The sequence below is a fragment of the Monosiga brevicollis genome, genomic scaffold (genome assembly GCF_000002865.3).
Source record: "Monosiga brevicollis MX1 MONBRscaffold_5 genomic scaffold, whole genome shotgun sequence".
Lineage (NCBI taxonomy): Eukaryota > Choanoflagellata > Craspedida > Salpingoecidae > Monosiga > Monosiga brevicollis.
Genome location: NW_001865042.1, coordinates 876,075 through 903,558, shown reverse-complemented (window position 1 = coordinate 903,558; position 27,484 = coordinate 876,075). Strand labels below are relative to the sequence as shown.

At 54.9% G+C, this 27,484-nt stretch overlaps 10 protein-coding genes across 10 annotated transcripts in view; 4 read left to right on the top strand and 6 right to left on the bottom strand.

Annotated features, from left to right (window-relative positions):
* The window catches only part of MONBRDRAFT_31692 (uncharacterized protein), a gene marked incomplete at its 5' end in the record, with an annotated part of 4,241 nt that extends 1,930 nt beyond the window's left edge, over nucleotides 1–2,311 (bottom strand). The window contains 7 exons of the mRNA XM_001744092.1: nucleotides 11–86; nucleotides 226–348; nucleotides 430–478; nucleotides 563–651; nucleotides 722–1,326; nucleotides 1,462–1,758; nucleotides 1,933–2,311. Of these exons, the coding sequence (XP_001744144.1) occupies nucleotides 11–86; nucleotides 226–348; nucleotides 430–478; nucleotides 563–651; nucleotides 722–1,326; nucleotides 1,462–1,758; nucleotides 1,933–2,311 (1,618 nt within the window). The remainder of the gene's footprint in view (nucleotides 1–10; nucleotides 87–225; nucleotides 349–429; nucleotides 479–562; nucleotides 652–721; nucleotides 1,327–1,461; nucleotides 1,759–1,932) is intronic.
* A 2,846-nt stretch (nucleotides 2,312–5,157) lies between these two features.
* On the bottom strand, nucleotides 5,158–6,369 carry MONBRDRAFT_1395 (uncharacterized protein; the record flags this gene model as incomplete). Its single annotated transcript, XM_001744091.1, has 2 exons — nucleotides 5,158–5,218; nucleotides 5,330–6,369. Coding segments are annotated over 2 exons (1,101 nt in total), but the record flags the coding sequence as incomplete, so codon positions are not given.
* Nucleotides 6,370–6,837: 468 nt separating this feature from the next.
* On the bottom strand, nucleotides 6,838–8,516 carry MONBRDRAFT_23911 (uncharacterized protein; the record flags this gene model as incomplete). Its single annotated transcript, XM_001744090.1, has 8 exons — nucleotides 6,838–6,939; nucleotides 7,048–7,129; nucleotides 7,227–7,413; nucleotides 7,513–7,594; nucleotides 7,701–7,814; nucleotides 7,928–8,095; nucleotides 8,236–8,334; nucleotides 8,478–8,516. The coding sequence occupies 8 exons, from the start codon at nucleotides 8,514–8,516 to the stop codon at nucleotides 6,838–6,840; spliced, it is 873 nt and encodes a 290-aa protein (XP_001744142.1).
* A 1,549-nt stretch (nucleotides 8,517–10,065) lies between these two features.
* Nucleotides 10,066–11,512, top strand: MONBRDRAFT_15452 (uncharacterized protein; the record flags this gene model as incomplete). Its single annotated transcript, XM_001744276.1, has 5 exons — nucleotides 10,066–10,365; nucleotides 10,465–10,879; nucleotides 11,025–11,103; nucleotides 11,192–11,248; nucleotides 11,332–11,512. Coding segments are annotated over 5 exons (1,032 nt in total), but the record flags the coding sequence as incomplete, so codon positions are not given.
* Nucleotides 11,513–13,019: 1,507 nt separating this feature from the next.
* MONBRDRAFT_36363 (uncharacterized protein) lies at nucleotides 13,020–16,411 on the top strand (the record flags this gene model as incomplete). The annotated part of the gene is made up of 15 exons (XM_001744275.1): nucleotides 13,020–13,056; nucleotides 13,154–13,228; nucleotides 13,325–13,478; nucleotides 13,598–13,671; nucleotides 13,973–14,038; nucleotides 14,111–14,238; nucleotides 14,362–14,501; nucleotides 14,596–14,675; nucleotides 14,817–14,876; nucleotides 15,015–15,140; nucleotides 15,251–15,341; nucleotides 15,452–15,672; nucleotides 15,836–16,052; nucleotides 16,241–16,317; nucleotides 16,399–16,411. Coding segments are annotated over exons 1-15 (1,539 nt in total), but the record flags the coding sequence as incomplete, so codon positions are not given.
* A 480-nt stretch (nucleotides 16,412–16,891) lies between these two features.
* On the bottom strand, nucleotides 16,892–18,489 carry MONBRDRAFT_31689 (uncharacterized protein). The gene is made up of 6 exons (XM_001744089.1): nucleotides 18,475–18,489; nucleotides 17,980–18,188; nucleotides 17,824–17,894; nucleotides 17,576–17,719; nucleotides 17,316–17,456; nucleotides 16,892–17,228 (listed from the first exon to the last, which is right to left on the bottom strand). Exons 2-6 carry the CDS (start codon nucleotides 18,086–18,088, stop codon nucleotides 17,184–17,186), a joined length of 510 nt encoding a protein of 169 aa, XP_001744141.1. The 5' UTR covers nucleotides 18,089–18,188; nucleotides 18,475–18,489; the 3' UTR covers nucleotides 16,892–17,183.
* A 242-nt stretch (nucleotides 18,490–18,731) lies between these two features.
* MONBRDRAFT_31688 (uncharacterized protein) lies at nucleotides 18,732–19,591 on the bottom strand. Its single transcript, XM_001744088.1, has 2 exons — nucleotides 19,404–19,591; nucleotides 18,732–19,195 (listed from the first exon to the last, which is right to left on the bottom strand). Exons 1-2 carry the CDS (start codon nucleotides 19,560–19,562, stop codon nucleotides 18,767–18,769), a joined length of 588 nt encoding a protein of 195 aa, XP_001744140.1. The 5' UTR covers nucleotides 19,563–19,591; the 3' UTR covers nucleotides 18,732–18,766.
* Nucleotides 19,592–20,939: 1,348 nt separating this feature from the next.
* On the top strand, nucleotides 20,940–23,122 carry MONBRDRAFT_36360 (uncharacterized protein; the record flags this gene model as incomplete). Its single annotated transcript, XM_001744274.1, has 2 exons — nucleotides 20,940–21,549; nucleotides 21,903–23,122. The coding sequence occupies 2 exons, from the start codon at nucleotides 20,940–20,942 to the stop codon at nucleotides 23,120–23,122; spliced, it is 1,830 nt and encodes a 609-aa protein (XP_001744326.1).
* A 372-nt stretch (nucleotides 23,123–23,494) lies between these two features.
* On the bottom strand, nucleotides 23,495–24,105 carry MONBRDRAFT_3212 (uncharacterized protein; the record flags this gene model as incomplete). The annotated part of the gene is made up of 3 exons (XM_001744087.1): nucleotides 23,495–23,668; nucleotides 23,850–23,919; nucleotides 24,020–24,105. Coding segments are annotated over 3 exons (330 nt in total), but the record flags the coding sequence as incomplete, so codon positions are not given.
* Nucleotides 24,106–25,287: 1,182 nt separating this feature from the next.
* MONBRDRAFT_23906 (uncharacterized protein) lies at nucleotides 25,288–27,421 on the top strand (the record flags this gene model as incomplete). The annotated part of the gene is made up of 5 exons (XM_001744273.1): nucleotides 25,288–25,566; nucleotides 25,761–26,112; nucleotides 26,251–26,540; nucleotides 26,710–26,947; nucleotides 27,102–27,421. 5 exons carry the CDS (start codon nucleotides 25,288–25,290, stop codon nucleotides 27,419–27,421), a joined length of 1,479 nt encoding a protein of 492 aa, XP_001744325.1.
* Nucleotides 27,422–27,484: the final 63 nt, after the last annotated feature.

The following is a 27,484-nucleotide window of genomic DNA, read 5'->3' as shown; positions in this document are numbered from 1 at the left end:
CTCGACATACTCTCAACACTCAGTGGCTCGGCCAGCGGGATTGTGATGGGTTGCTGCAGCCCCCGATCGCCTGTTTGCGTATCGTTCTATCATAGCAGGACCAATTTGGGTTTTGGGCATCAAGCATCCACACGTGAGATAGCACACCCCAGGTTGCCCAGCGCCTCAAGGCTCGGACCACGAGCAAAATACAGCGTTGTCTCTTTTGAGGGCTTCAACACCAACCGCTAGAAACTGCTCGAGCATGATGCGCTCATGCGCTGCATGCTGATCAATGACATAAAGCAGACGGCCATCGGGGATGGGAACCGTACAGCACAAGAATTTGGCATCCAACTGGCCTACCACCTGCAACGAAACCCAGACAGTCATGCGCACAAATGCACAGACTCACGAATGGATGAGCTGGCGAGCGGTACACCGACGCACCCGCGTCTGATGAAGATGCTCATTGTTAAGCCGTATATTCTGCAGTGCCCTGCCAACAGCCATACACCGACGCTGTGAGAGATGCCTTGCCAACAAGATAGCGAGGTAACAAAGATAATGAGCTAGGTTCTACCCTCTTGGGAGTTTGGGTAAATTCAGGAAACGCGGTTGAGGCGTGTTTGAAGCCGAGGAGGGCAAGTTTCCTGAATCGGGCGTCCGGATCTGTTGTTCATTCATGCGCGCCGTCAGCAAAATAGCGGGTCTTGCACGCAGGGTCGAAAAGTTGACGGACCTTGACTTGAATCAGGGCATCATTGGAATGAGGCCCAGGCCCCATAGCTTCCTGGGTCGCCTGGGTCGTCTGGATCTCCTGGTTTTCGCGCCTTGCCTGAAGCCCGTGCCTACACGCCTGTAGTTGATTATCTGGGACTTGAGACATGATTTGGGCCGGGCCCGCTTCTATTCCCGGCTCAGGCGCCAAGTGCAGGGCGTGTCCAGTTGGAGTGGGACTGGCGGAGGAGTGCAACAAGTCGTGATCGACGGTGGGCGCATCTTGTTTGGGTTCGGCGGTCAGCCCTGACTGGGCTGCACTGCTGCTTGCAGACCGGAACGAATGAAAAGGGCTACGCTTGGGGCGCTTGGGCGAAGACTCCAGCTGCGCAGGTATGTCTGTGGAGGCAGGTGCAGTAAAGAGTGGAGGCATCACAGCAAGAAAGCCTTGCTGTTCAAGGAAACGACGCGTCAGGCTCGTGATTTGAGCCAATTCAGGGCTGTCAGGATCCATGAGAAAGCGGTGTTTGTTATCAACCAAGTTATCTGCCGAAAAGTCAGCCATCTCCACCCAGAGCGCAAAGACGGGGTAGTAGCGGGGGCGGCGGCTGCGTAGCTTGCCCGAGTCTATCTCATCCCCATGCAAGCACAGAGCACATGCGCATCAAAAAAATCATCCACTTGTACAAGGGCCTGTCCCATCACATGTGCAGCTCAATCCTCTCTTCTCTTCGCCATGTCTCGTGAACAGTCCCAGCATACCATTCTTCTCGTCTTGACGGCCAAAGAGGCTGTGAGCAAAAGTACTTCGCACAGCCTCGAGGGCCTGACCCTGCGTTTGTGGATGACCATTAACGGACAAAAACTGATAGGCTTGCGTGGGATGCCCCTCCGTTGCGAAGGCGGCGCGAAGGTGCCTTGCTCCCGGCTCGTCCATGGCGATGACGGTTGCACGCAAAGCCGCGGGGAGCACCGCACGGAAGCGATCCAATGCCGAGGTGTGGGCGGGCAGGCACCACCGAGGTACGGCTTCATTCCGCCCAAAGGTCCAGGTCAACGCTGTACCAGGGCAGGCCAGCGCATAGCGAGCAAGGACAGCACGAATTGCGCGAGGGGGACATGATGCAACGCTGCGCCGTCGTACGGGCAAGCTGAAGAAGATGTCACTCACCCGAACGGTTGTGTGCCAACTATCACCACTATCCACCACCGTCAGGCTACTGGGTTGCCCACCTATCACGACCTTTTGAAATAAAAGCCCTGATTGGGGGTCACGCGACTTAATGCTGAGACAGCAACATTGGGCAATGGCGCGCAGCGCTTGGCCCCGAAACCCATGAGTTTGAGCCTGAGCCGTGGTTGGCAGCTTGCTGGAGGCGACGGCTTGACCCAATAGCTGCAAATCATCGTGTCGCAACCCATGTCCGTTGTCGCGAACGACTACCAAAGCTTCGTCTAATGCGGTGTGCACGACCACCCGGGTTGCGCCCGCGTCCAGGGCGTTGGCCAAGAGCTCGGCCACCAGGACCGTCACATCGCTCAAAACGTAGGCGTCGCCGAGGCGAGCTGCCAAATCGGCCGGCAATGGCCGCACCTTCCCTGGCGTACCCATGCCACGCACCAATGCACCTGGTGTCTAGTAACTGCCAGTTGTCCCAACACCGGCGCTCACCCCATGGTCCATTGAGGGAGGAGGCTTTCTTCTCTTTTTTTTTCTGTTTCGGTTCGTTAAAATAACCACCACCAACAGAACAAAGCAGTCTGTACCTTGGACGCGGTTTTGGCGGGAAATGTTGCGCTTTTGTCGACAAATCGACACAGAGAAAGAGAGGTCATCAGGAAGAGAAAAGCATAGAGAGAGAGGAGATGAGACGTTTGTCAGCACACAGACGTGCAGGTCCAGTGACGACGATCTTGTTTCCAGGGGTCAAGAGGCCACGATGGCTTGGCTCGCCAGCATAGTGCGAATTGTCCAGCATTTGTTGGAGCAGGGTGTGGCAGCAGCTCGGCTCCCAGAAGCCCAGGGGCTAGCGGCGCAAGGTGCACCAGAACCTCCAAATGGCTCCGTTTCGAACAACTCGGGAGAAGCGGCATGGTCTGGGCTCGGCATCTACTTGGCTGTACGTGGTGGCACACCTGCATTGATGTGGGATACAGGGCACCTGTAGAAGAGCAACACAGCTTCTGATGGTTGTCGGTGTGGATGGATAGTTGGACGTTGGTTCTGACAGAGTGCGTCTCCTGACGGGAGGCGACGGACACGTGCGTGGCCATTGGGCGTCTACGATTGGCCTGAGGAGCCAGGCGCCCTGCTTGGACACGGCCCCACCGGTGAGAAGCAAGCAAGGCCAGCACCTTGTCGACTGCAGGCAGCATGCAATAACCCCAGATTGAGGGAATCAAAAGCCCGAATGCTATCACTGGTCCCTTTGAGATCATCTTACACGGTGTTGTGTCCATCCTGTGGTTTTGCCGTGCTGATAGTGGCCCGGGCCCGAAGATGCTCGCCCCGCAGACTGGGCTTGGGGACCAATTATTCAGTTTGCGCCGCATGAGCGCGTCCCGTCCGATGTGTGGCTTGATGCCCTGATCAGTGTGCACGATTGGGCCGCGTGTCTGCAATGCCCTGGTCCCTGGGACAGCGCGAGGCGCGAAGCAAGACTTTGTCTTCAGCTGCTGCGGGACGGCACACTTGATCATTCGGATGTGTTGCATTTTCCCAATCTCACCTCCATTGCTACACTTGAAACTTGTTCCAAAGCTCACCTCGTGACCCTGACATCTGGACACCGGGTCAGTTCGAGGCTGTTGTGAGACATGGTGTGGGTTCGAAAGGCACTCACGGCTTTCCAAGAACAATGTACAATGTCAGGTCGCCGTGTCATGGCGGTGCGTCTTGTCATGGATGGCGGACGCGCAAGCTTCGTCTGAATGGGAATTGCAAGTACGTGGCCTCATGTAACCCAAGTTACAAAAGAACCTTTCTGTCTCACCAGGTTTATGATCTTAACACCCTACCGCGAAAACATGCTCAGGTGGTCGAGCGCTGTGCCTGGTCAAGTCGGCACCCATGCCTCCAATTAGATCGTGCACTGCTGCCATCCAAAGGTCAGTTGATGCGTCGCGGCAAACCCGTATTCTGGATCTGTCCATTCGAGTGTTTGTGGGATGTGCGCCGCCTGCGTCCTGGCTTCTGCTGTGTATCCCAGCTTGTTAAATGGTATGTCCTGCGCTGCTTCACTAGTCAACTTGAGCTTGATGGCACGTCTACACTTGCAGCAGTTGCTAGCTGCCAGCTCATCGCAGCAGTTGGGTCCTGGCCGAGCCGTACTGACCGCAACACTTGTTCTGGAGCAGCGAACGTCTCCCAAGGCCCGCCATTCCATTGTCAAGTCAGCTCACACTGAACAGCCGGGGCCTACTCCTCAAGCTGAATCGCGTTGTGCTGCTTCTGATCAACATTCAGACACAACAAAGACAGGGTCAGCCGCCTCGGGCAGCAAGCAGGAGCCTGCAGAAGTGCAACCCAAGTCTACGCCAGACAGCGGCTTGGGGGACGTTTGGGCCAGCTTGGAGGAGCATCGCGCCAAGCTGCTACGATCATGGACATTGCTCCTTTCTCGGCTAATCCCCAGCGCGCAGAATGCTCCCACGGTCAGTGTGTGTGTGTGTGTGTGTATGTGCTTTCCGGTCAACTTCCCCGCTTTGGCGAGCTTGGCGGATGTCGTGACAGGTTCGCTCTGTTGCTTGGCATGTAGTCTGAAACGAGGTATCAGCACGCCGCCAAGTGCCTGGCTACCATCATCACCGACCACCCTTGCCCCAGCATTCGTAACCACTGGCTGCAGGTCTTGGGTGTGGCGCACGGGATCTCGACGCCTGCCTTGTGTGATTTTCTAGCTCTGAGTCTCTATCGCAGCGGCTGTTCTGGGCCAAAGAATGCATCCAAGCCGGAACCAAAGGACGCACAACAACACGATTCTGCGTTGGAGGGCGAGCATTCGGCCAAGCGTGTATGCCACTGGCAGGTCGAAAAGAAACACTAAACGAGTGAATTCTGGTAAAGATCGTGATGCGGACCAAGACGGCGGGGCAGCAGCACTAGCCGACGAGCACAGCTCATATCGTGGTACGCAGCGCGTCTGCACGTGCGGGTTCTCGTTCACATGGGGCGCAGGCCTTTTGTCCCACCCCTGAATCAAGATGCAATTACGGTCATTTACATGTTAGTACCTTGGATGGTTCATAGGGGCAAATGAGCTTGTCGGTCCCCCGTATAAGAGCCTGCCGGCAAAGGTCGAAAAACAGACGGTTGCAGCGAGGAATTGTAAGCGTGCAAACCAAATAAATCGCAAAAAAAAAACAAAAAACAAGCACACAACCAAAACACGTTCGTGACCTACCAAACTGGCCATTCAGGCGCGGGACTTGTCCGGGCCGAGTGGCTTCTTCGCGCACCACGGGTCCGTTTTGCCAGGTCAAGTCAAAGTTGCCCACACGTCGTTCTTTGAGAGTTCGCCTACAATCCCCCCACCCCACAAATTCAATTTCCCGGCAGCACGAAACAGTTTGAGTCAATGAATCCCAACCGTGCGCCCTATTCCTCGACCGACGCGTTTGCACCACGCACCTATGCTCAATGTCCAGCACATGAAAGGCGTCCTGCAACATATTACACTTGAGGTGGTAGTCAGTCTCTGTGTCCGCGGTCAAGCTCGGAGAGGCGTTGACTTCAATGAGCCAAGGTTTGAGACGCGCATCCAACAAGACGTCAAAGCCATATAGCTCAAAGCAGTGCTTTTGCACGGGAACACGTGCTTGTACCGCCCGCAATGAGGTCACAGCCAGCTTGGTGATGTCTTGTACCATAGTCTGAACGGCTTCATGGCCATGGGCAGCCTCGAGAAAACGGCACACCTGTGTCATCAGCCATTTGCACCCCTTGGCCTCGTCGTATCCCTCGGCCTTTTTTTGCACAGCCACGTTGGTAAGGTGAACCTGACTGTTGGAAATGTCTTCCATGGAGAAGGGGAATCCAGAAAAGCGCGCAAAGCCCTCGCGGTAGGTCCAGCACTCAAGCGGCTGATAGGCTGTGACCAACACATACAGGCGAAGATCAAACTTCTTCCCGCCAATGAGGTAAGGGTCGTCAAGATACCGCTGGACAATATACGACTGCTGGGGCGGCGCTTCATTGGCAGCGGTGGAGGGTGCCTGGAAGCGTGTGTCCTTTTTGAAGGCTAGGATCTCGCTTAGCTTTTTGATGAGGAAGATGCCCTTGCCTTGAGCGCTCCCCACGGGCTTCATGATCCAGACAGAACCTGGCTGGCGTCGAAAGGCCTCGACAAAAATGCCATAGTCATGTGGTAGCCAGTATGTGGCCGGCATGAACGTTGTGTCGATGTAGTCATCGCGCAGCTCGGGATTCTTGGCCACACGCCGCTGCAGATCCTTCAGGTTCTTGGCCATGAAATCCTTTCGGGTAAGCTCGTAGTGCTGGGGAAAGTGGCAAATCTTGCAGTGTTCGGGAAAGTTGCTAGGGACATATGTTTCGCGGGCCCAGGTAGTATCACACCAGAAGAGATCCCAGTTGTCGTCCGCGGTCTGGGCCCAGCCCATTGCCAAACAGGCATCGAGCACCGTGTTGGACAGGTAGGAGCGAAACTTGACCACCGTCGAGCGTGGATTGGTGCCCCGTGGCGCCAGGCTCAGTTGCGACGGTCCCCCAGACTCAGCTTCCTTGCCCCCACTCGATGCACCGGCGGTCGACATGGTCGTGGGTACCCCAGATCCCCGACCACGGGCGTACCCCTTGCTGCTCAAAACTGGCGAATCAAGAAAGTCTTAAAAAATCAGCATCGCTTTTGCTTGACAACGCCAAACAAAAGTGCTGGTGTTTTCTGTTGCTTCTTCCTCTGTTTCTTTTTTCGATTCTGGTTGCTTTCTGAAGGTGCGACTGCACAGGAAAATACAAAGTCTGGGTCTGAGAAAAGGACAGAACAGGGCGACTCGCTCGCCATTTCGGGACGGGAGGACATGAAAGCAAACAGACCATATAAAAAAAAAAAAAAAAACTCTAGCCTATCATGTCAACGGGAGTGTTAGTGTTGGTCACAGTTGCGCGCGCGCACTGCGCGGTTACTCGTGAGTCTCCTGCAGACTGCGCTGCAAGTCGGTGGGACCAAAAATGGGCGTCAAAATCTCCAACAGTCCACAAAAAGCAATCGTGCCATTGTCCTCCTACGTATATCCAAAAGGCGCGCTTGGTGAGACGCCGCGAGGAGGAAACAGCCTTGCCGATAAGAGGCGAGACCGACAATGCAGAGGCAAATTCACTAGGCAACACACGTAGGCAAACTTCAGGGGTACTGGATGCGCCTCAAGCGACAGCCGCTCGATGACTGCCAGATGTGGCACATCTGCTTTGAAGCTACGACCGTTGAGACAGAAGTGAGACAGAGGGAAGGCGGCTTAAAATGGGTACCACCTCGCACCACAGAGACAGGGCAGCCGGACACGATGCGTACCTGCAGACAACGACGGCTGCTGCCGGCATGCCGGGGTCTGTCTTGCGAAATTCTCGCGAGGGGCGGAAGACATCGAAGGTGATCTTCGGTGCTGAATTTTGCGATACCTCAGATCGCGAGGGAATGCTGGGTTGCGCTGAGGCTTCTCGTGTATGGCGCACAATGCGTACTTGTTCGAGTACTCGAGCTACACACCATGTCAAAAAGCCATGCCAATTGCGGGCGATGGTTGATGAGAATGGTAGGGTGGCCCCAAACTCGAGCGCAGATGCTCGCAAGCAGCTACCTGGATTGTTGCGATCGACATTGGCCACGAGCGGCTGTTCCTCCTGATAGGCAGGGCTAATCCACCGACCCATGGGACTGAGCTGCAAGATGTAGGTTTGCCAGGACGATGTGGCAATGAGGGCAACCAGAGCGCCGATCCCGCTTATTTCAGGGGCGCCATCGCATAGACTGCGCACATTAACGCACCAGCTGCTCAACAGTGGCCACTATTGAGGAGAAACGTGACGCAACGCTTCGAAACAAGGCCGCTGTGGCGTGAAAGCATGTGAGGTGAGTTTTGCACATGGCCAGAGCCGGGCGCTAAAGCCTGTATTTCATGGGCAATAGCGCCCATGGCAGTTGCAAACAGCGAATCAACACATACGTGGGTGGAATGGAGGCTTCGACGTGCTGGACGGAGCCCCAATGGGCACCGCAAGCGAGGTCGAAGGGGGTTGGATGTCGGTTGGTGCGGGGCCGGGTAGCTGGTGTTGAGCCTCATTCGTCACGGGTTGTTCAGTGTCAACAGCAGCCGTGGTCTCCGGCACATATTTCTGATGTCGGCGCACATGGTAGCCATTGCGGCGAAAGTGTGTGTAGGTCTGTCAAGAAGACAGCAGCGGAAGGCACACCCATGCGCAAAAGGCCAACTGGTTGAGCATCATTGGCGCATGTCTTGAGCCCGAGTGAGGACTGCATTGCCTGGAGGACAGCGAGAGTGGTATAAATATGATGGACAAACCAGGTACTCGGCATAAGTGAGCGCCCCGCTTGAGAGCAGCAAGGCCGTGGCTTCTTGCAGCGACAGGGGATAGTCTCCATCGTAGATTTCAAAGGCACCCTAGCACATGGCGATGAAGCATGAGCCAAAAAAAATGCAACCCACATCCGACTCCAGCGTCATCTCTCACTCCCCGCCTTGCGCTGCTCAGACGTGCGTGTGCACACGCACACACGCACACACACGCACACACACACACATACTCGCTCAGCTAGGAAGAGTGCCTCCTCTGGATAGAGCATATGAGCGCGTTCTTGGCGGTCAAAAAAACCACTTGAACCAAACGCCGAGCCCTGCACTCGGCAAGATGCAAGACATGAGCGAAATAAACTTCTGTTGTGAGAGGCACAATGCTGTTCAAAAAAGAAAACGGGCTACACAATCAGCACATCTCTCGGTCTCCGCGGGCAGCAAAGCCTTGACTCACCTTGCCTAGCAGCACTTGCACCAGCTGAAGATCTGGTCGCCAGCATCCAAAGCTGGCGGTCCGTCTATTTATAGCCAGGCCCGGCACGAGAGAGGCAACGGGGGAAAGGTTGAGGACATGGGTTTGTCAGTCAGCATCGAGACTCACGAGGCAGCAAGGTGGTGCCGTCACGTCGTACAAAGAGGTCACGTGTTCGCAGGAGTGAAGGGCAAAAAATTCAGCGCGAGTAGCAGCAAGCTTGAGCTGTTGTTCCTTGTTTCCAGGCTCGGGAGCATAGTCTTTTTCGCCGGCTTTGCCGCGTTTGGGTACCAGCCAAGCCCCTGCAAAGCTGATCAAGCACCACGTTATCGGCAAATGGCTCAGCGCAGTTAACATGCAATCTCAAACCACCAACCTCGGTACGCCGGGCACCTCGCTGGCATTGCGCTTGGGCATGATGACCAATGACTCGGCACCCCCAAGGGCAGATCCAACAACATGCACGCAAAAGCTGCCTGCGCGCCTTCTCCTGTAGCTACCACACCAGCCACACCAGCCACCAGCGAGCCAATAGCCACCAGCGAGCCAATAGCCACCAGCGAGCCAATAGCCAAAATGACCGAACCAGAAAAGAAGAGAAAAACAGCAAACGACTACTTTTGTGATGAACTCATCCGCGCCCAAAAATGATGACAAAGTTTCATGCGATGATCTCCAGTTTTTTTTTTGTTTTTTTGGTTTTTCTTCCGAGCACAACGCGTTCAAGATGGCTGGTTGTCGTGCTCTTGTGCTCGTGATGGTGCTGGCGTTGGCACAAGCATACATTGATGATGGGACGCGGCCTGTCACGTTTTGGCCTCCTCTGAAGTCGGCTCAAAATGGTACAACTTGGAGCCGACTGAGCTGTCAGCTGCTTTTTCGCGAAATTGGCGAGGGCAACCTGAGTGATGCCGTGGCTATCTACAAGCCCTTCATTGCCCCGACATGCTCCCAACCCGATGGCCCATTCACGTTGAACGTCATCGTCATTGATGTCGTGCATGCCGAAATTGATATTGGTAACCCACCTGACGACGAAAGCTACACTATCAACGTTCCCCAGTCTGGCAGCATTGTCATCAAGGCTGAATACTACGTCGGCGCACTGCGCGGCCTGGAGACACTGTCCCAGCTCGTCCAACCGCAACCGGTATGGTGCTTGTTGATCCTCAGCCCCCATTCTGATCCCACCTCAGCTGACCCCGGCTTCTCATTTGTCAGTGAAACCCCTCATCCCCGTGAACTTGCATCTGCCACTTCTTCTTTTTTTTTTTTTTTTTCCTCGTTTGCAACCACGCTCGCTCGCTCGCACTCCCTCTTTTAAGAATGGATCGGTCATGGTGCCCATGACACCGTGGAACATCTCGGACCAGCCGGACTTTACGTACCGCGGGCTTTTGGTGGATGTGGCACGCACTTATCTACCCATTGAAACGTTAAAGACGATTGTTGATGGCTGCCTCTACTCCAAGATCAATGTTGTGCACTTGCATCTGACCGATTCCCAGAGCTTTCCTCTCTGGCTGACCACTCTGACAGACATCACAGTGCACGGCGCCACTTCGGCCGACAAAGTTTACACCCCTGATATGTTGCGCGAACTGGTGAACTATGCTGCCCTGCGTGGCGTTCGCATCATTCCCGAGGTACTCACAGCCCATGGCCTGGTTGCCAGCCTTGGCCTACACGCCTGGTTCAAGTGACTTGGCGCATGCCGATGCTCACCCCTTCTCATGCTGCCGTAGATTGATACACCCGGACATTCCCGTTCTTTTGGTCTCAGCCCAGAGACAAAGGATATTGTGGCCTGTGCCTATGAGAAAGACTGGGAGAAATCGTGCGCAGAGCCCCCATGTGGACAGCTCAACCCAACACTCGACAAGACCTATACGGTCTTGCAGTACGTATTCTACGACCTCGTCCTGATCTTCAAGGATCCCTACATTCATCTCGGCTACGACGAGATCAACCACAACTGCTGGCTCTCGGATGCAGGCATTGCCGCTTATTTGCAGCAGCACAACCAGACAGTGGGTGACCTGCTTCTCACCTACTTCCAACGCCAACGCGCCCTGTTGGCCTCAGTGGCCGCCGACCGCCGCTTCATCTACTGGGAAGAAGCTTCTATGCAAGACCCTCAACTTCCCATCGAGTCCTCTGGTACGATTGACGTGCTGCGTTCTGAGACTGAAACCCCATAGCTTTTGGTTGTTTGCTTGGTTTTTATATCGGATTATTTTTTTTTCTTGTTTTTCTTGTTTTTTTTTTCACTTCATCTTGGGTACTGGCTGCCACCCGTGTATAGACGTGGTGCAAGTATGGAGCAACAAGGCAGCGTTACAGGCAGCTTTGGTCAACACGAGTGCCGATGTGCTCATCAGTTGGTGAGTCAAGGTCCTGTCACCGGCATTCGACGCACAACTCTAGCCTGCTGTGTAGAAATGCTCACCTCTCCCATGCTGCATTTGACAGGTCCAGCAATGTCTATTTGGACTGTGGGGCTGGCAACATGTTTGGAGATGACTCTTGGTGCGGAATTAATCTTGACTGGGCTCCGCCTCTTGTACCGTTGTACTCACTTCCTTGATGCCCGTGCCGGGATGTCATGACAGGTGTGATCCTTACAAGACCTGGTGGACCATGTATAGCGCCGATCCCCTCAACGGCACGCTGCCCAATCAGCGGAGCCGCGTGCGCGGTGGCACCGCTGCCATGTGGGGCGAGCTTGCCACGCCGGGCGTGGTGGTGCCCCGCACCTTCCCTCGTGCGACCGCTTACGCTGGACGCCTTTGGGATTATTCCAATGTCCTCAGCCAACGCGACGCTGGTATGATTTCTCTCGCTCGCAAGCGGGAAGAAGAGCAATTTTATCAACTCGACCTGATTGACCTCATACCCATGTTGATGCTCGAGCAGGTATTGCGCTGGACCAACAGGCACAACGCATGGCAGACCGTGGGTTGCCCACCAGCGGTGTCCTGCTGCCCTTTTGCCGCTACCAACCCGACCTTTGCTTTGCTGACATGTAACGTGAACGCATGCCCACCCCTTTCATACCGCCTTCCATTCCAAACGGTTCCGCCATCACTTGCGCACCGACAAGCGCTGCATCTCTTCTTTCCTGCTTCTTCTTTTCTTTTTTTTTTTTTTTTTTTTTTCGCATCACGATGGTCAATTCATTTCCACCACACGTTCACCAAATTCACATGTCAATTCACATGTCGAGTTCAACAAGAGAGAACCAAAAGAAACGGCCACAAAAGAAAGAAAACAAAAGACAGTCAGAGAAACGCTTGAACACGTGTTGTTGTTGTGTGTGTGTCAAGTGTAGTATAGATAAAGTCAAGCTTGTGGTGGTTGGTTCCTTCAAGCACACACCGGCTGACGCACGGCAGTTTTTTTGCTCTGCATCCCAGACACTTGGGCATCGGATTGCACTTGGCGGTCGGCTGGATAATCCTTCCTGTCGTGTGCCAACGCCTTGTGGATGTGGCATTGTGGATTGATCGCGCGTCGGTGTGTGCTTTCGATCGCCACCTCCCGCTCCCTTGCCGCCCTGCCCACAGTCCAGCTTCAACGACGTGACTTGGCCGTTCAGCTCAAGCCCAAAACCATGCCCAAGAAGAACTTTCGCCAAAAGGGCGGTCGCAATGGTGGCGGCCGCAATGGCGGTGGAAACCGTGGCTCTCGCCCCCAGACCCACGTTAGCGGTCCCCGCGTAAGTTTCAACGTCACTCGGTGCTATCCTGTCTCTGTCACCTGCACGCTCACCATTTGATAGTTCCTGCTTGACAAGACGATGGGAATTGACATCGTTCAGTCTCACTCCATCTTAATCTGGACCGCCCCTTTGACAGCGCGATGCCCGGGATACCTTGATTAAGGAAAACGAAAAGTTTGAGACGTACTACAAGGTTCGTTCGAACCCTCGGTTTGCATTGCGCACCTCTACCTGGTGACTGAGGGTCGCGTTGTTTCATGTCTGCTTGATTTGGCATGCACATCGTACCCCTAGGGGCTTGGCATCGTTCCCGAAGCAGAGTGGGACGAGTTCATGACCACGCTCCGCAAAACTCTTCCCGCAACCTTTCGCATTACTGGCACTCGCAGGTAGGATATGGCCATACCACGACTCTCGTGCGGGTTCTTCTTGCGCGCTTGGATCCTAGCTCACTTCTCCAACGATCATGCTCCCTAGCTCGGCTCAAGAGGTGTTGCGTACTTTTGAGGACAAGTACTTTCCCCAAGTCCAAGATGTGGTCCTCTCGGATGGCACCCGGATCCCTCCCCCGCGTCCCATCCCGTGGTATCCCGACGGCATGGCCTACCACCTGACGGTGCGATGCGCTCGTGATGCTGACCTCGGCAAGTAGGGTGATGACCTATTGCTCATCGTGTCTTGATGCTTGTGCGTCTCGTATCCGCGCCTCTTAGACCTCGCGCCAGTTTATCCGCAAACATGCGGGTCTTTCCCAGCTCCATGATGCTTTGGTCATGCAAAGTGAACAGGTGCGAAACTAGCCCTGCTTGTTCTCGAGCGCCAGTGTTCGGCCAAACGCCAAAGTTCACTCCGCGCATTTTGTGTGCGGCTTTCGTGGGTACAAGGGTAATATCAGTCGCCAAGAAGCCGTTTCGATGATCCCGCCGCTCCTTCTCGATGTCAAGCCCAATCAGCGTGTTCTGGACATGTGTGCCGCCCCGGGCTCCAAGACTGCCCAGATCATTGAAGGCGTGTCTGCCACCGACGAGACCGTTCCTCGTACGTTTCGCTTTCCACCCCACCGGGACCGCCTTGACTCTGAAAGCAGAGGATGGGGCAGGCAGGCAAGATTTTCGTGTTGCTTTTGTTAATTTTGACACGCACACCTCCGTACGCAGGTGGTCTTGTCGTGGCCAATGACGCCGATTCCAAGCGCTGCTACATGCTGGTGCACCAAAGCAAGCGTCTCCAGGTGAGAACCTCAGTGTCATTTATCGTTATCCCTCTGTGCGAAGTCAAGGTTTCTCTCTTGTTACGTTGTTCGTTCCTTCGTTCTTCGGGGATTTCTCTTTTTTCTTCTTTCCGTTGTAAATGTAGTGGTAGTCGCGTCAGACCCTCGGCAGTAATTCTTCAGCTACTTGGGTGCTTGGTTTTTTTTTTTTTTTTTTTTTTTTTTTTTTTTTTTTTTTTTTTTTTTTTGGGACCACTTGAAGCGACCCGCCAACTTGGCTTTGCTTGTGCGTGCTCTCATGCGCCAGCTTACGCTCCTGTAGTCGCCCGTTTTCATGGTGGTGAATCAAGATGCCAGCATCTTTCCGGCCCTCTTCCTGGACTCCAAGGTGTGCCACTGCCCGCGATTATGCGTGCAACTTCCGCATTGGGTCGGTGCTTTAACTTGGGCGGCTCAATAGGGTGGAAACAGTCGTCGTCGCAAGTTGAAGTTTGACCGCGTCTTGGCCGACGTGCCTTGCTCTGGTGATGGTACCATGCGCAAGAACCCCGGCATTTGGCGCAAGTGGAACCCCTTTGATGCCACTGGGTTTGTTCTTCCCCTCGCAACGATCGCCAGCAGTCGCCAACCCCATGTGCGTTTTTGCCATTTCCAAGTCGCTTCTCACTTGCGCCACGTTGCTTCTGGTGGGACTGTTTGGCAATGCTCTAGTCTGCATCCCTTGCAGTACCGCATCCTGCGTCGTGGCATCCAGCTTCTTGAAGATGGTGGTTTGATCGTGTACTCAACCTGCTCGCTCAACCCAATTGAGAACGAGGCTGTTGTGGCAGAGGCACTTCGCCAACACGAAGGTGTGGACGAGTACAAGACACACCACTCCTTCTCCACTCCTGTTGACCTTTGCTCGCTTCTCACATTATTCGTTTGTCATTCAATCTCCCCCAGGCCTGGTGGAGCTCGTGGATGTCTCGGATCAACTTCCGGGCTTGGTGCGCGATCCAGGCATGACTTCATGGAAGTTGATGGTATGTCTATCAACTTGGTCTATCAACTTGATCGTCGACAGAACAAGAACAGTCGCCGCGATTTTTTTTTGTTGTTGTGTATTGTTGTTCTTGTTGTTGTAACCTTGTTGCGGCGCTTTGCTACTGCTGTTGAATCAACAGGATAGGGATTGCAACTGGTATTCTTCCACAAGTGAGATGCGCCCGGATTTGCGCAAGCGTGTAAGTCGTGGGGCTCTGGCATGCAATTTGTGGCCAACAACAGCTTGCGCTTGTGACCCCTTTTGCCTTTTTGCTCAATTTTCATACCGCTGCACCTGTGTTTGGACCTGTCTGGTGTCTGTTTATCCAACGCCTCAGTTTCCCGACAGCATGAACCCTCCTACCGCTGAAGAAGCTGCCAAGTTCCACCTTGAACGCTGCCTGCGTCTCCTGCCGCACGCCCAGGACACGGGTGGCTTTTTTGTGGCCGTGCTGCGCAAGAAGGTGCGCTTGCTTTGTCACCGGTGTCAGCCGACTATGTTCTGCATTGGCATACAACAACATGCTCGAGTCTCATAGCACGTGCCATGACCTCGACATTCGTCTGTACGCAGGGCGCTGCCTCCGAGGAGGGTTCATCCACTGCTCGTGGCTCGCCGACCCCCGATGCCGAAGAGAATGCCAGTTCTTCGGAACCCGCCAAGGGTGAGTGATATCTGCTTTGGGGGGCGTGGCCCCGCTGAGGCGTCTTCTCAACAAAAACTCGGCATCCAAGAGCCCATCGTTTGACTGGCACTATTTTCTGTGCCTGGCAGGCCAACGTCCTTACTCAGAGGAGCCCTATTGTTTCCTGGATCAAGACGCTGAACGCGAGAGCATGATGGCAAATATCCGCGAATTCTACGGTCTGGCTGACGACTTCCCGTGGCATCTGGTCATGCTGCGAGGTCAGACGAGTGGCAAGAACCGCCATCTCTATGTCGTGTCTGAGGTCACGCGCCACCTCATTGAGCACAATGAGGATCGTGGCATCCGGGTAAGCTGCGCATGACCCGAACGTTTTGCTGATGCTCTACCTCTGGGCCGATAAACCACTTGAGAGCTCGCTCGATCGATGCTGTGGATTGGGTTGAGCAAATACGTTTGGTCTGTTCCAGCCCTTTCTTGGCCCTCACACAACCGTGTCTACCGAAACCCAGATCGTGAACACTGGTGTCAAGGTGATGACACGCACGGACTCGTCCAGCAACACATGCCCCTATCGCCTCTGCCAAAGCGGCCTGTCCACGCTGCTGCCGTTTGTGACCAAGCGTGTTTTTGAGGCCACGGCTGAGGATCTGTTTGCCATCCTGCGCGATGATGCGCCATCCATCTTCAAGCTGTCTCCCAAGCTGATGCAGAACTTTGGTGACTGCGGTGTGTAGCTGTCGCCCAGATTCATTTGTATTCATGTCATTGCGCCGTGTACCTCTACCGAATCTCTAGTCGCCCCATCTCCTCCTCCCCCACCCCACACTACCCCCTTGCTTTGAGATTCTTCGTGAGTAAATCATTTCCATATGTTTTGTGTGGCACGTCTTGCCATGGTTGTGCGACCCCTGCAGCGGATGGAGCTGTGGCTTTGGTTTTGCGCGCTGGAGAGCTCAACATGCGTGGACAGCCGTCAGCCTGCGATGTCGTGGTACGTTCATGTTCCCGATGGTGTGTTGGGTTGCAAATGCAATGGTTTGTGTTGACTTTCCGCATACTTGCTGGCACTTAGTTGGCTGCCTGGCGCGGCCGCCGCAACGTGCGCTGCTTGGTCAACAAGCAAGAACGCTTGCACTATGAATTGCTGCTGGGCGCCGACATGTCGGAGGCACACCGCGCCAACTCCCGCAAGCGTCCCACTGACCAGGGCCCGCCCAGTCATCCGAACAGCGACCAGGGTCGCACTGCAGGTGCGCCTCCGGCCAAGCAAGCCAAGCAAGCCGAGGAAGCACCGGCCTCTGGCATTATGTCGTACTGTACCATCCAGTAACTTGGCAGATTCAGCCCCGTTCTCACTTGCTCGCACGTCTTTGTGCTATTGTTGTTGTCGTTGTTACCTGTCGGCTGGCCTCTGTGCCCATCCTCTCACGTTGGAATGAGGCTGTTAATTGATGTGTTTTATCTGACTTGCGATGTGCCTTGTCGCGCCTTTTTATTTTTTTTTTTTGTTTTGCTTTGGCTTGGACACGCGCTAGTTTGGGGTCTGAGTTTGGCGCATGGATCTTGATCGTTTTTACAATTTTCTGCAAGATACAGGTCCACATGACACTTTGACATGATGTAGCGAACCCTTTCAAAAGTAAATGGCACCTCAAGGTCAAAGCCTTTGCGGCGTATGTAAAACATCATACAACGCAGGAAGAATGGGCGGCAACAAATCGAGGGGGCGGCACCAAGGCAAATAGTGCATGACACAGCGAAAGATGGCAACTCGGACGGCAAGTGTATAAGAAGAAGAGGACGCTAGGACCCCCTCGAAACGACAACAGTGAAACGGATGGGTATTCACTTGCGTGTCTATGGGTTGGAACCCGAATTTGTCCAATCATTCTCCTTTTGGACCTGAGAGGGAGCCACGAAAAGCATATGAGCACACCAAGCCGTCTGACCAACAAGGTAGCGGCGCCTGTGAACAGGGTTGACACGCACCCGCTCCTCCTCCTCGGGGGTAAAGTCGTTGCGAATGTTGAACTGATCCCGAATCTCCTGGGGACCCTTGTTTTTGATCATGCTTGCGACGTGTTTGCATGTGAGGTCCAAAAGTGACTTGATGTCGAGAAAGTTGGCAGCCTGCAACCGCAGGGTCAAGTGTACCAGCAAATGCATGTGAGGGACCAGTGTATGCCTGGCAAGTCCAGACTCGGTCTGGCACCGTGCTTGCTTTCGGTTGAAATGCACGCGATACGAACCAGGATCAGATGGAAGAGAGTGCCCTGGTCCATGTCACGGACAAACTCAGCGTCAAAGCCTTCGGGCTCGTCATTGTCGACGTGCGCCAGGTCATCATCGGGTTGCGGGTCATCATGCTGATGCTCCGTGCAATACTCAATCACCTGACAGGGGCAAGGGGAGGGAGGCCGATGTGGTCAAAGGAAAATCCAAGTAGCCAAAGCCGCTTGTTTTAGGATGTTAGGATGACAGCAACACCAAAGCTGACCTTTTCCAAAATGCTGCCCGACACATTGGGCAAGGGGATGGGGGACTCATCGCTGTCGCCCAAGCCCAAATCTACGACAACCGACCACAGGTCACAAGTTTAAGACGGAGCCCGTCAGGTTGTGATTGAGCGCGTTGCGGGAGCGCATAGTTGTACCTTCGAGCATGTTCTTGATAGTGACGCTCATGCCGACAATCTTCACGGGCACTTCAAACTCCTTGTCATCAGAGCTGCGGAGCTTGACAAACTTTTCAGAGGTCGTCATGGTAGCTGTTGTGGCTTGAACGGTCACAGTCTGAACAACAAATGGGGCAGCGGGAGCATAGACCGGTGTGCCGAAAGAATGCACTGCCGCTCTAAATGCTCTGCAAAGACCACAAATGAGCCATGAAGATGATGGTAAGCACTGTCACGACAACGAGCAAAGCAACAGACTACGGGCCCATCCCCAGTTTGTGCCAACAAATCCCAGCGCCAGCGAGTCTAAAGGGCATGCCACAAATGCATTCCAGGCCCACGCCTCTGTTGTGGTGGACCACTGCCACCCTTTTCATCCACAAACTCGGCGTGCCCTTTGGCATAGGCAGGCAGCATTGACCCGGTGCAGCTGGCGGGCAGGCACGACCCAGCAGCAGCAGGTGTCGCACATACCAGTCAGTCTATAAAATTGGTGGTGGTGGTGATGATGCAAATGGGTGCCAAGATGACCAAGACCAGCTTAAGCTTTGAACCTTATTTAGACGAAAGGTTGTTTAGTTTGGAGGGGGTTTGAGACACAAAGTGAGCGCGCAGCGCCCATGGCATGGCGAGAACAGGCAGTGGAGCACGGATGGAACCACCCCACACAAACACACACACACACACACACACACACACACACACACACACACACACACACATGCGCGTTTATATAACACATATTATGTCCCGGGGAAGGGAAGCTTTAGCGGAAGCGAATTTGAAAGGTGCGTACAAAGTCGGGTGAGCGAGAAATGACGTGTTGAAACTCAATGAGCGAGATGCGCTGATCTCCGTCGACGTCAGCCTCCTCAATCACGTTGCGTACAATGTCGTCGACATCAACCTTAGTCCAGGCATTGTTCTTGGCCCCCACGGTCTTGGCTTGATCATAGGCTGTCAACTTTTGTAAAACGTGCTTCAAATCACGCTGACCGAGGAAGAGGTCGTTGTCGTAGTCGTAGATCCGAAAGGCATACTCAGCCTTCACTTCGCGCGGCGCAGCTTCAGAGAAGACGGACAACATGTCCAAAAAGTCGACGAATCCCATCTCCGTCGCGTCCATGTCTTTGGAAAAGACCTGACAGATGCGCTTTCGGAACGGATTGGCATGCAGCCCCTCCCACTCGCAAATCTGTCTCACACACACGCATTGGTTGTGGTTGTTGATGATGATGATGAAGAGGATGGCGATGACAATGATGATGATATGTTTGACGAAAAGCGAATCGTGCCATGAGCTAGCGATGTCACGCATCACACCCACCGAGCAGATCGCATTCACGACCTGCTTCCCCTCGACCTTGGGGGTGCCGCATTGATGACGGTGGCCTGAGACGTACCGCGGTGTGCGAAAGGGACTCTGCCTTGTTGTTGCCAGCCTTGGCATTGAGTTCGATCCAAAGCTTGTGTACTGCAATGATCTCGTTGCGCGTGAAGAAGGTACACTTTTGATACAAGTCAAGATCCTGTTCGGATATCTTGCTGTACGCCCCGCCCATCTTGATGTTTGAAGTCGGCACACCCCTCCCTGTGGGGCACCAGCACCAGCAGTTCAGTCAAAGGCCGTGAGCACCGCCGCCACAGTCCGTCAGACACGTTGCACCCATTGCAAAGCCACCCGACCCACGCCAAACATCACCAACAGCCACAGAGCGCACCGAGCCGCGCTGCCGAATACCAACCTGATGCGGCGTCGCGTCCTCCTCAACAACGACAAAACAACAAAAATAACAACAATCCCGCGCGCACCAGCACAAAGGCTGGTTTTTGCTACATCTTCTTGAATTTTTATGTACTTGTATCAAGGCATCTTTCGTAGCATACCTGCAACATCCAGATTTACTCCTTCAACAACACCATCCACGACACAATGTCAGAGTATTTTTGGGGCAATGATGGCGACCCGTTGACTGCGTTCGTGTACCGGAGCCACTTCTCCCTTTTTTTTTCCTGAGCCCCAACACGCCCCAAGCTCGAAGAAGCCTCACACGCACACGCACGCACACGCACGCCGATCTGCTCGATAAAGGGAGTGTGTCCGATGTGAGCCAATTACCAAGGCGCCCCACATTTTTGAACCCATGCAAGCCGGTGCGAAACCCAAATCCACGTCAAGGCTACCCCTTTTATTTTGGTGACGCCCTCGGCCGTCGCCGCGCGCCTGGATACGTTTCGCGCGAGAGGCGTCCAGCGATTTGTAGTTTGACAGTTGATTCGGGGTAGCTTTGAGCCCGAATCGATCAAGTCCCGCCATGACGGTGGTGCCGAGCGCTCTCGGCCACGGCCGAGCCCCTGCCGCCCGCACCCGCTGCAACCTTCTTCACACCCTAGATGAGGAGGCCAGCTACCGTCTCGCCAGCACGGCCCATGTCAAAAAACAGAGCTCGCAGCTGAGCGATTCTGACGAGACATACCACCCCCTCATCTGGCACCGGTCAGGATCGCCCGCCCTTCCTCTTGGCAACTCACACCTTTTTGTCCCATCCCACCCCGCACACACAACGCACGCCTGCTGTCTACCACTCCTATCATGCATGACAGCCCTCTCTCATCTCAAATTCCTACCCGTAGCTCTGCGGGCGGTGTGCTCCCTGGCGCTGCCGGAGCTGGCGCTGAACTGCTGGACAGCCTGTGTGTCTGCATCTCTACCCCAAATGACTCCCCCCGACACGCGCTCATGCTGGTCACCCTGGACAGTGACGGCCAGCTGCATCTCCGAATCATCAACGAGGAGAGCCACTCCGCCCAAACCCTTGTTTCTCGCCACATTCCCGTCGCGACGAGTCGGATAGCCACTCTGCTGGTGGGTGTTTGCGCTGTAACGCTCAAGCTGTTTCCGTCTGTTGATCATCAGAGAGACTCCCATTGGTCCCCTCATGACCTTGTTGCTCGCAATGCTGCTGCTGCCGGTGATGCTCATGATGCTGCCCCTGTCCCCAATCCTCTCGCGCTTGTACACCAAACTTCAGCAATGGAACGCAGCAACGAACCGCCTTCTAGTAGCCGGTGCTGACATGACGCTGTTGGTTCAGCTAGTCTGGCAGGACAATGGCGCTGGCTGGCACGCCACTGAGACCAGCACGCCTGCAACGTCGGGCCAGATTGGCTGGGTGGGCCGTCGATGGCTGGCGATGCGACACGGCTCACAGCTTCAATATTGTACTGTGGAGACGAACCCAGATAGCACACTGTGCGTGTCGGGTGCTATTGAACGCTTAGAAGACCGCCCACTGGATTACCGCCATCTACTGCCTCTTCCCGGAAATGAGGACCACGAACACGGCCCAGCCTTGTTGGTCTTGGGCGAGCCCTGCGTCATCAGTCAATATCGATCCGAAGCCGCTGATCTTTTTCTCGCACCAAACAGTCTGCCCGCGAGCTCTGACCAGGGGCTCGTCGGCGTGCAACCAGCCTCCAAAGCTCAGGGGCTTGAGCCACCGTTGCTACGCCCAAGTACTGACACGCATCGCTCTCCTGTTGATCAACGTACGTTACACCTAACATGTGCTTTTTTATTCTTTTTTTTTTTTTTTTTTTTTTTTTTTTTGGTTACACACACTTCAAGGAAAATAAACCCACCCCTCGCTCACCTTGGTCTGCTCCATCACTGCCACCACAACCACGCGCGCATACACCCCTCTCTGTTTCTTCCCACACAAACTTTGTTCTAACCAACGCCATGCATGTCATGACTAAACGCGATGCGATGATTAATAAATTAGTACGCTTTGCCAGGCGATCTGTGGGGTCGATTGGGACCTCGGGCATCCTCCTGCTCGAAAGCAAGGAAGGAGGCAAGCACCCAGACGCACAGGCCCACCACATGGCATTCCCGCCAGAATTGGCGGCCATTGATGGTGTGGCCTGTACTCCGGCACGACGAGCTTGGGCTTGTTACTGCAACTTGGACCATCGGGTCTTTGTAGCTCTGACTGATTTGCCCAACGCCACCGAGTGGTTCCAGCTCCAACTACCCGCAGCACAGCCCATCTACGGCTTGGCCTTCTCCGGCTCTCGCTTGGTCTGGAGTGAGCGGCAAACGGCATCACATTCGTCTGCTTCGGACGGCATGGCCGACGCGATGGCCAGTCTGTTTCCTACCAGCAGTCGCCAGGATAGTACCTTGGCCCACTTCACGGCAGAGGTAGCCCCCTTGCTACCCCCTGAATCTCGCTTAGCCTGGTATGCAGCCCTGCAACGGTCGGCCTCGCGCAAGGAATCACCCGTTCGCACCAGTCAAGCAGGCTTCGGCAAGAGCACGAACAAGTCCAGAGCCAGAGCCAGAGCCAAAACGTCCACCCAAGCTGTAGGAGCCGGGCAAGCCAATCTGCTGACCAAAACTCAACCCGCGACGAACTGGACCCCCGTACACATCCAGTCACCAGCTAACGCCCAAATCGAGTTGGTTGTGAACAGAGCTGAGGCGAACCCCAGCCCACCCATCAACGAAGCGACTGTGACTGCACGTGCACGGACCGCACGGACAGATGAAGTCAGCACGCCCACGACTGATGGGATGGTTGAGGCCAACAAAATAGCCACTGATACCAACACAACCGCCAACGCGCCAACCACCGTTGTCACGGAGGCCCTCGAGGGCGGTGCCACCTCAAGACACTCCTCCCAAAGTGGCTCCCCTTCGCCGACCCCAAGAAGCAACAAAACACCTTCTCCGACCCCACCGGCCTCACCCACACTCATGCGGCGCACGATAGTCCCGCCCAAGAGCAGCTCCAACGAGGAGTCTAGCTTTGAGTTGCGCCTTCCGGGCGCTAGCCTCCTGCCACCCCTGGCTCAAGAACCAGGGCGTGCGGGCATCGTGCTCTTGGAAGAACCGAGCAAGCCCGCCACGACCGAGTCCTCGGACCACCGCGCCTGGTTGCAGCAGATGATGGGTGCTCAGTTGCGACGCTTTGAGCAACGCATGAACGAGCGCGTTGATACGTTGGAAGCAAACGTGGACGCTCGCTTGGGGCGGCTGCAGGACTCATTGGACCTCCTCACCCTGTTGGTACAGCGAGGAGGGGGCATGGGCAGTGAGAGGCAAGAGCAGCCATAAGAAACTCAAGACGTTTGTGCCTACGCAATTGGCTGCTGCGCAACTTGAACAATTGAGGAAAAAACCGAAAGGAACACGCACTATCAAAAACCCAATAATATGACCAGGTCTGAAGGACCTTCACATCAAGGAAGAGGGAAGCATTTCGATACACACCGTCGTTTCGGGCGCAGAGGTTGTGGGCCGCGACGATACGAGGGCGGAGCTCGGTTCCCGGGGCAGGGCTGCGTCGGCTGCGACACACAAGTCGCGGTACAGTCAATCAAAACAGCGCAGGAAGGACACATGCATGCTTGCAGTGTACGAGGGGGGGTTTAAAAAAACAACCTCAAACGTACAGATGTGACGGTCGAGGAAGGCAGCGCTAGACACGGGCCAGAGTTTGAGAACGACACGTGACTGTATCAGTCCCATGCAGACGGGACCGTAGGATCGCGAATCAGTACTATTGGCCAAATTGTCGCCTTGCAGCCAAACGTGATTGCGAGGCACGGTTCGAAAGCGCCGCATCCGTTCAGTTGGGTTGACACACACGCGGTCACCGGGCTAACAGCAGAAACGAAAAAAAGAAAAAAAGAAAAAAAAAACAATGAAGATAGGGGAGGGTGCCACAAGAGGCAGTGGGTGACCAAGGAACGGGACCAGCAAGGATATGAAGTTTGTGGTGAAGACAGTATGATCACAGGTACATGTCTTGCCCACGGAGTCAACAAGGGAGTCCACAGACCATGCCAATGATTCGCTTGCAAACATATTTGCTAGCATCCCGGGGTGCAGTGGCCACAACAACATCTCCTCTGCAGATGGGCGCACCAACATCCAAACCGCGGGCACAGTTTGTCAGAGGCCAGCGTGTGCGGGGTGTGAAAATGATGTGCCCACCAGGTTGCCACTGACTTTTGCAGCTTGTTGAAGCGAACACTCAGCTTCTCTGTGACCACGACGTCGCCATGCACGCTGAGTGTGGGGAGCATGGAAGGTCCTGTACACTGTACGGCAGGCAGGCAGGCAAAACCAGTCAGCACCGACAATTTATTCACAAACATGCTGCTGTATGATGTGAGCAAGCCGGGGATAGCCTGGAAACGTACGATGGTGATGTCGCCCACGTACTCCTTGATGACGAGCGCCCACAGGGTAACGGGCAAAGCAGTGCGCAGCACCTCCATTGCAACATTGCGCCAGCCATGTGCGCTCTGAGACCCGCCCTCCTGGCCATGCGAAGTGGGGGGTGCGGCCGTGCTATTCACCCGCCGCTGCGCCCCACCACGATTCAGATCTCGCAACACTCCATTGGCTTGCCGGCCCACTAACAAGGCCCACCGTGCCGCTGCCATCTCAACCAAACGAAAGCGAGCTGCCACCAACAACGTGTGTGTGTGTGTGTGTGTGTGTGTGTGTGTGTGTGTGTGTGTGTGTGTGTGTGTGTGTGTGTGTGTGTGTGTGTGTGTGTGTGTGTGTGTGTGTGCGTGGCTGCTACGGAAGAGCGGAAAATGCGGTTATGTCCACTGCTTTCGCGTTGAAAAGTCTTGACGTTAACAACAACTGTTGTGATCATTTCGTGTTGTCAGATAAACATCATAATTTCTGTGCATGCATGCATTCTGCCACAGTGCGCAATCGTCGCTTGTGGCATGAGGAGGTTGTCCGGGCGGGCACCTCCGTTGACCGGACACACGATCATCATTGGTGTTAAAGCACGGCATTCAGATGCTTCACCACCACCATCATACATAACAGGATCAGTTTGCTAGAAGCAAAACACGGTTTATGAGCTTTTGTTGGTGTTGCTTGCACGACAAAGCGCAACCGTCAGGTCCGTCAAGGTGCAGTTGTTACTGGAGCTGGCAGTGCAAAAACCTGCTCGTTCCAGCCACAACTTGAAGCAGATTGCATCGTGGCACCACGCGCCTTTGGTTGTGCCGAGCTGGGCTGATACACTTGCAGTCTTTTCTTGGCAACCTCTGGTTCTTTCTTCCCTGACCACCCGCCGGTAACGGTAAGGCGCGCTGCCCTGCTACTCAGCCATCCCCCCCCTCCACGTTCTCTCTCACCCATTGACCCCTGACGCAACACTCTTGGCTCGGCCCGGTGCTCCCTCGTGCCCAGCATCGTAGATCATGACTGCCGCAGGCCGTTTGGCGCATTTGTGTGCCACCAGCGCCATGCTTTATCACGCCCTGTTGCTGGCTTGCTGCCTCGCCGCCCTCACGCTGCCCTCGGGAGGGATGGGCGCCGGCGACCTCTTCACCTCCAGCGCCAACATTTATCAACTCTATTCCGTGGAGAAGAACCTCGCCAGCGACCTCGAAACGCTCATCAACGACCATCAGGTCAAACTCGACCATCTGCGCCTCGTGGTTCAGCAACTTCGCGACGCCCCCCAGCCTGCGGATGACCTCCACCTGAGCCCAAAGGAGAGCTTCTCCGTCATTGAGCGTCTGGTATGTCCGTTTCACTTGGCAGTTGCATCGCCACTCTGTATCCTTCCTTCGGTCCTCAGGGGCCTCCCATAGACCCCGGCTTTGGCTGCTGGGGCATTGCATCGCATTGCCGACTCACATGGTGGTGGCCATACCACGTACTCTTTACGCAGCGCAACAGCGTCGCCGCTGTTGACGCTGTCTGGTCCAGCCAGGTTGCTGATCGAGTGCACAACTTGACCAGCCATGACATGATTCCGTCGGATGAAGACCTGGCGGGTGCTTCGGCTGCTTTGCTCCGTCTCCAGCGCACCTATGAAATGGGACCCGACTCCCTCATGCCGAATGCCTCAGTCAGCGCTTACCATCGCATTGGGCGCCAAGCTTACAAGCAAGGCGATTACGCCTCGGCTATTGATTGGTTGGCACAAGCTGCCGACCTGACCCAGTCTGCCAAGGAGCGAGCTGAGATCTTGGACTACCTGGCCTTTAGTCATTTTCAGGTGGGCGACCTGCAAGCCGCCCTGGACCGATCCGCTCAGCTGCTCGAACTACAGCCTGATAACGGTACGTGTCAGGCAGCTGACTTGAGGAACATGTGTTGTGACAAGAGTCGTGTCAATGCACACCGTGACCGCCCCGCTTGGCAGGACGTGTGACAGCCCACTCACTGATGTCCGGGATCTGTTGGAACGTCATGAACAGGCCGTGTCTTCAAAAATGTTGAGTACTACACCCATCAGTTGCACAAGGCATCCAATGGCACCAGTGCCTCGGGTTCAGTTCGAGTGGCCCGCAAAGCCAACTACAGACCTGACAATGTCTTGGGGCGAGACGAGCGAGAGCTGCTCAAATTCAACAAGCTTTGCCAGGGTCGCAAGATATACAAGCCCTCCAAGCCTCTCTCTTGTCGGTTGCAACACTTCAACAAGCCGCATCTCTTTCTCAAGCCGATTCGAGTCGAGTACGTTCACGAGGGCAACAATCGTCTACAGGTTGGTCCGACCCTACACCACTCTGAACATCAGGTTGCGCATGAGGCCGCTACCACCCCTGCCACCAACACGCGCACACAAATACAGAGTTGCTTTTCAGCGCAACATTTGGTGAGACACTGACTGGGCTTCCTTACTCATTTACACCCACCATCCAACCACAAACTAGATCTTCCGCAACTTTGCATCAGCCCAAGAGTGTGCTCACCTGCGCGAAGAGGGTCGCAAGAAGCTGAGTCGGGCTGTAGCCTGGACTGACGGCGCGTTCCGTCCGGTGGAGTTTCGTATCTCTACCGCAGCCTGGCTGCAGCCTGATCACGATGATGTCGTGACCAATTTGCATACGCGCATCGCCGACGCCACTCAGCTGGATCTGGAGTTTGCCGAGGCTCTCCAAGTGTCCAACTGTACGTTTCTTTGCAACGCTCCAAGCGGCTACGCCATACCTCCTTTCGCTTGGCTACAACTGAGCAGATGAAGCATGATTGTGTATGTCGCGCTCACCAACGTCATGTGTGTCGGGGCGGGGGGGGGCATGGATCTTTGAACGTGAACGAGTAGACGGTATTGGTGGCTTTTATGAGACGCACTATGACCACCACGCCAGCCGTGAGCGCGAGCTACCCGAAGGTGATCGCATCGCCACCTTCATGATCTACCTGAATCAAGTCGAGCAGGGGGGCTACACCGCCTTCCCCCGCCTGGGTGCTGCCGTGGAGCCGGGCCACGGTGATGCGGTTTTTTGGTACAATCTGCTGCCGGACGGTGAGAGCGACAACAATACGTTGCATGGTGCCTGCCCCGTCTTGCAAGGCTCCAAGTGGGTCGCCAACAAGTGGATTCACGAGAAGAAAAACGACATTTGTCGACCCCTCGCTTGAATCAATATACCAAAGACTTGACTGTTTTCCTCTACGTTTCCTGTGCTGGCTGCGTGAAAGCAC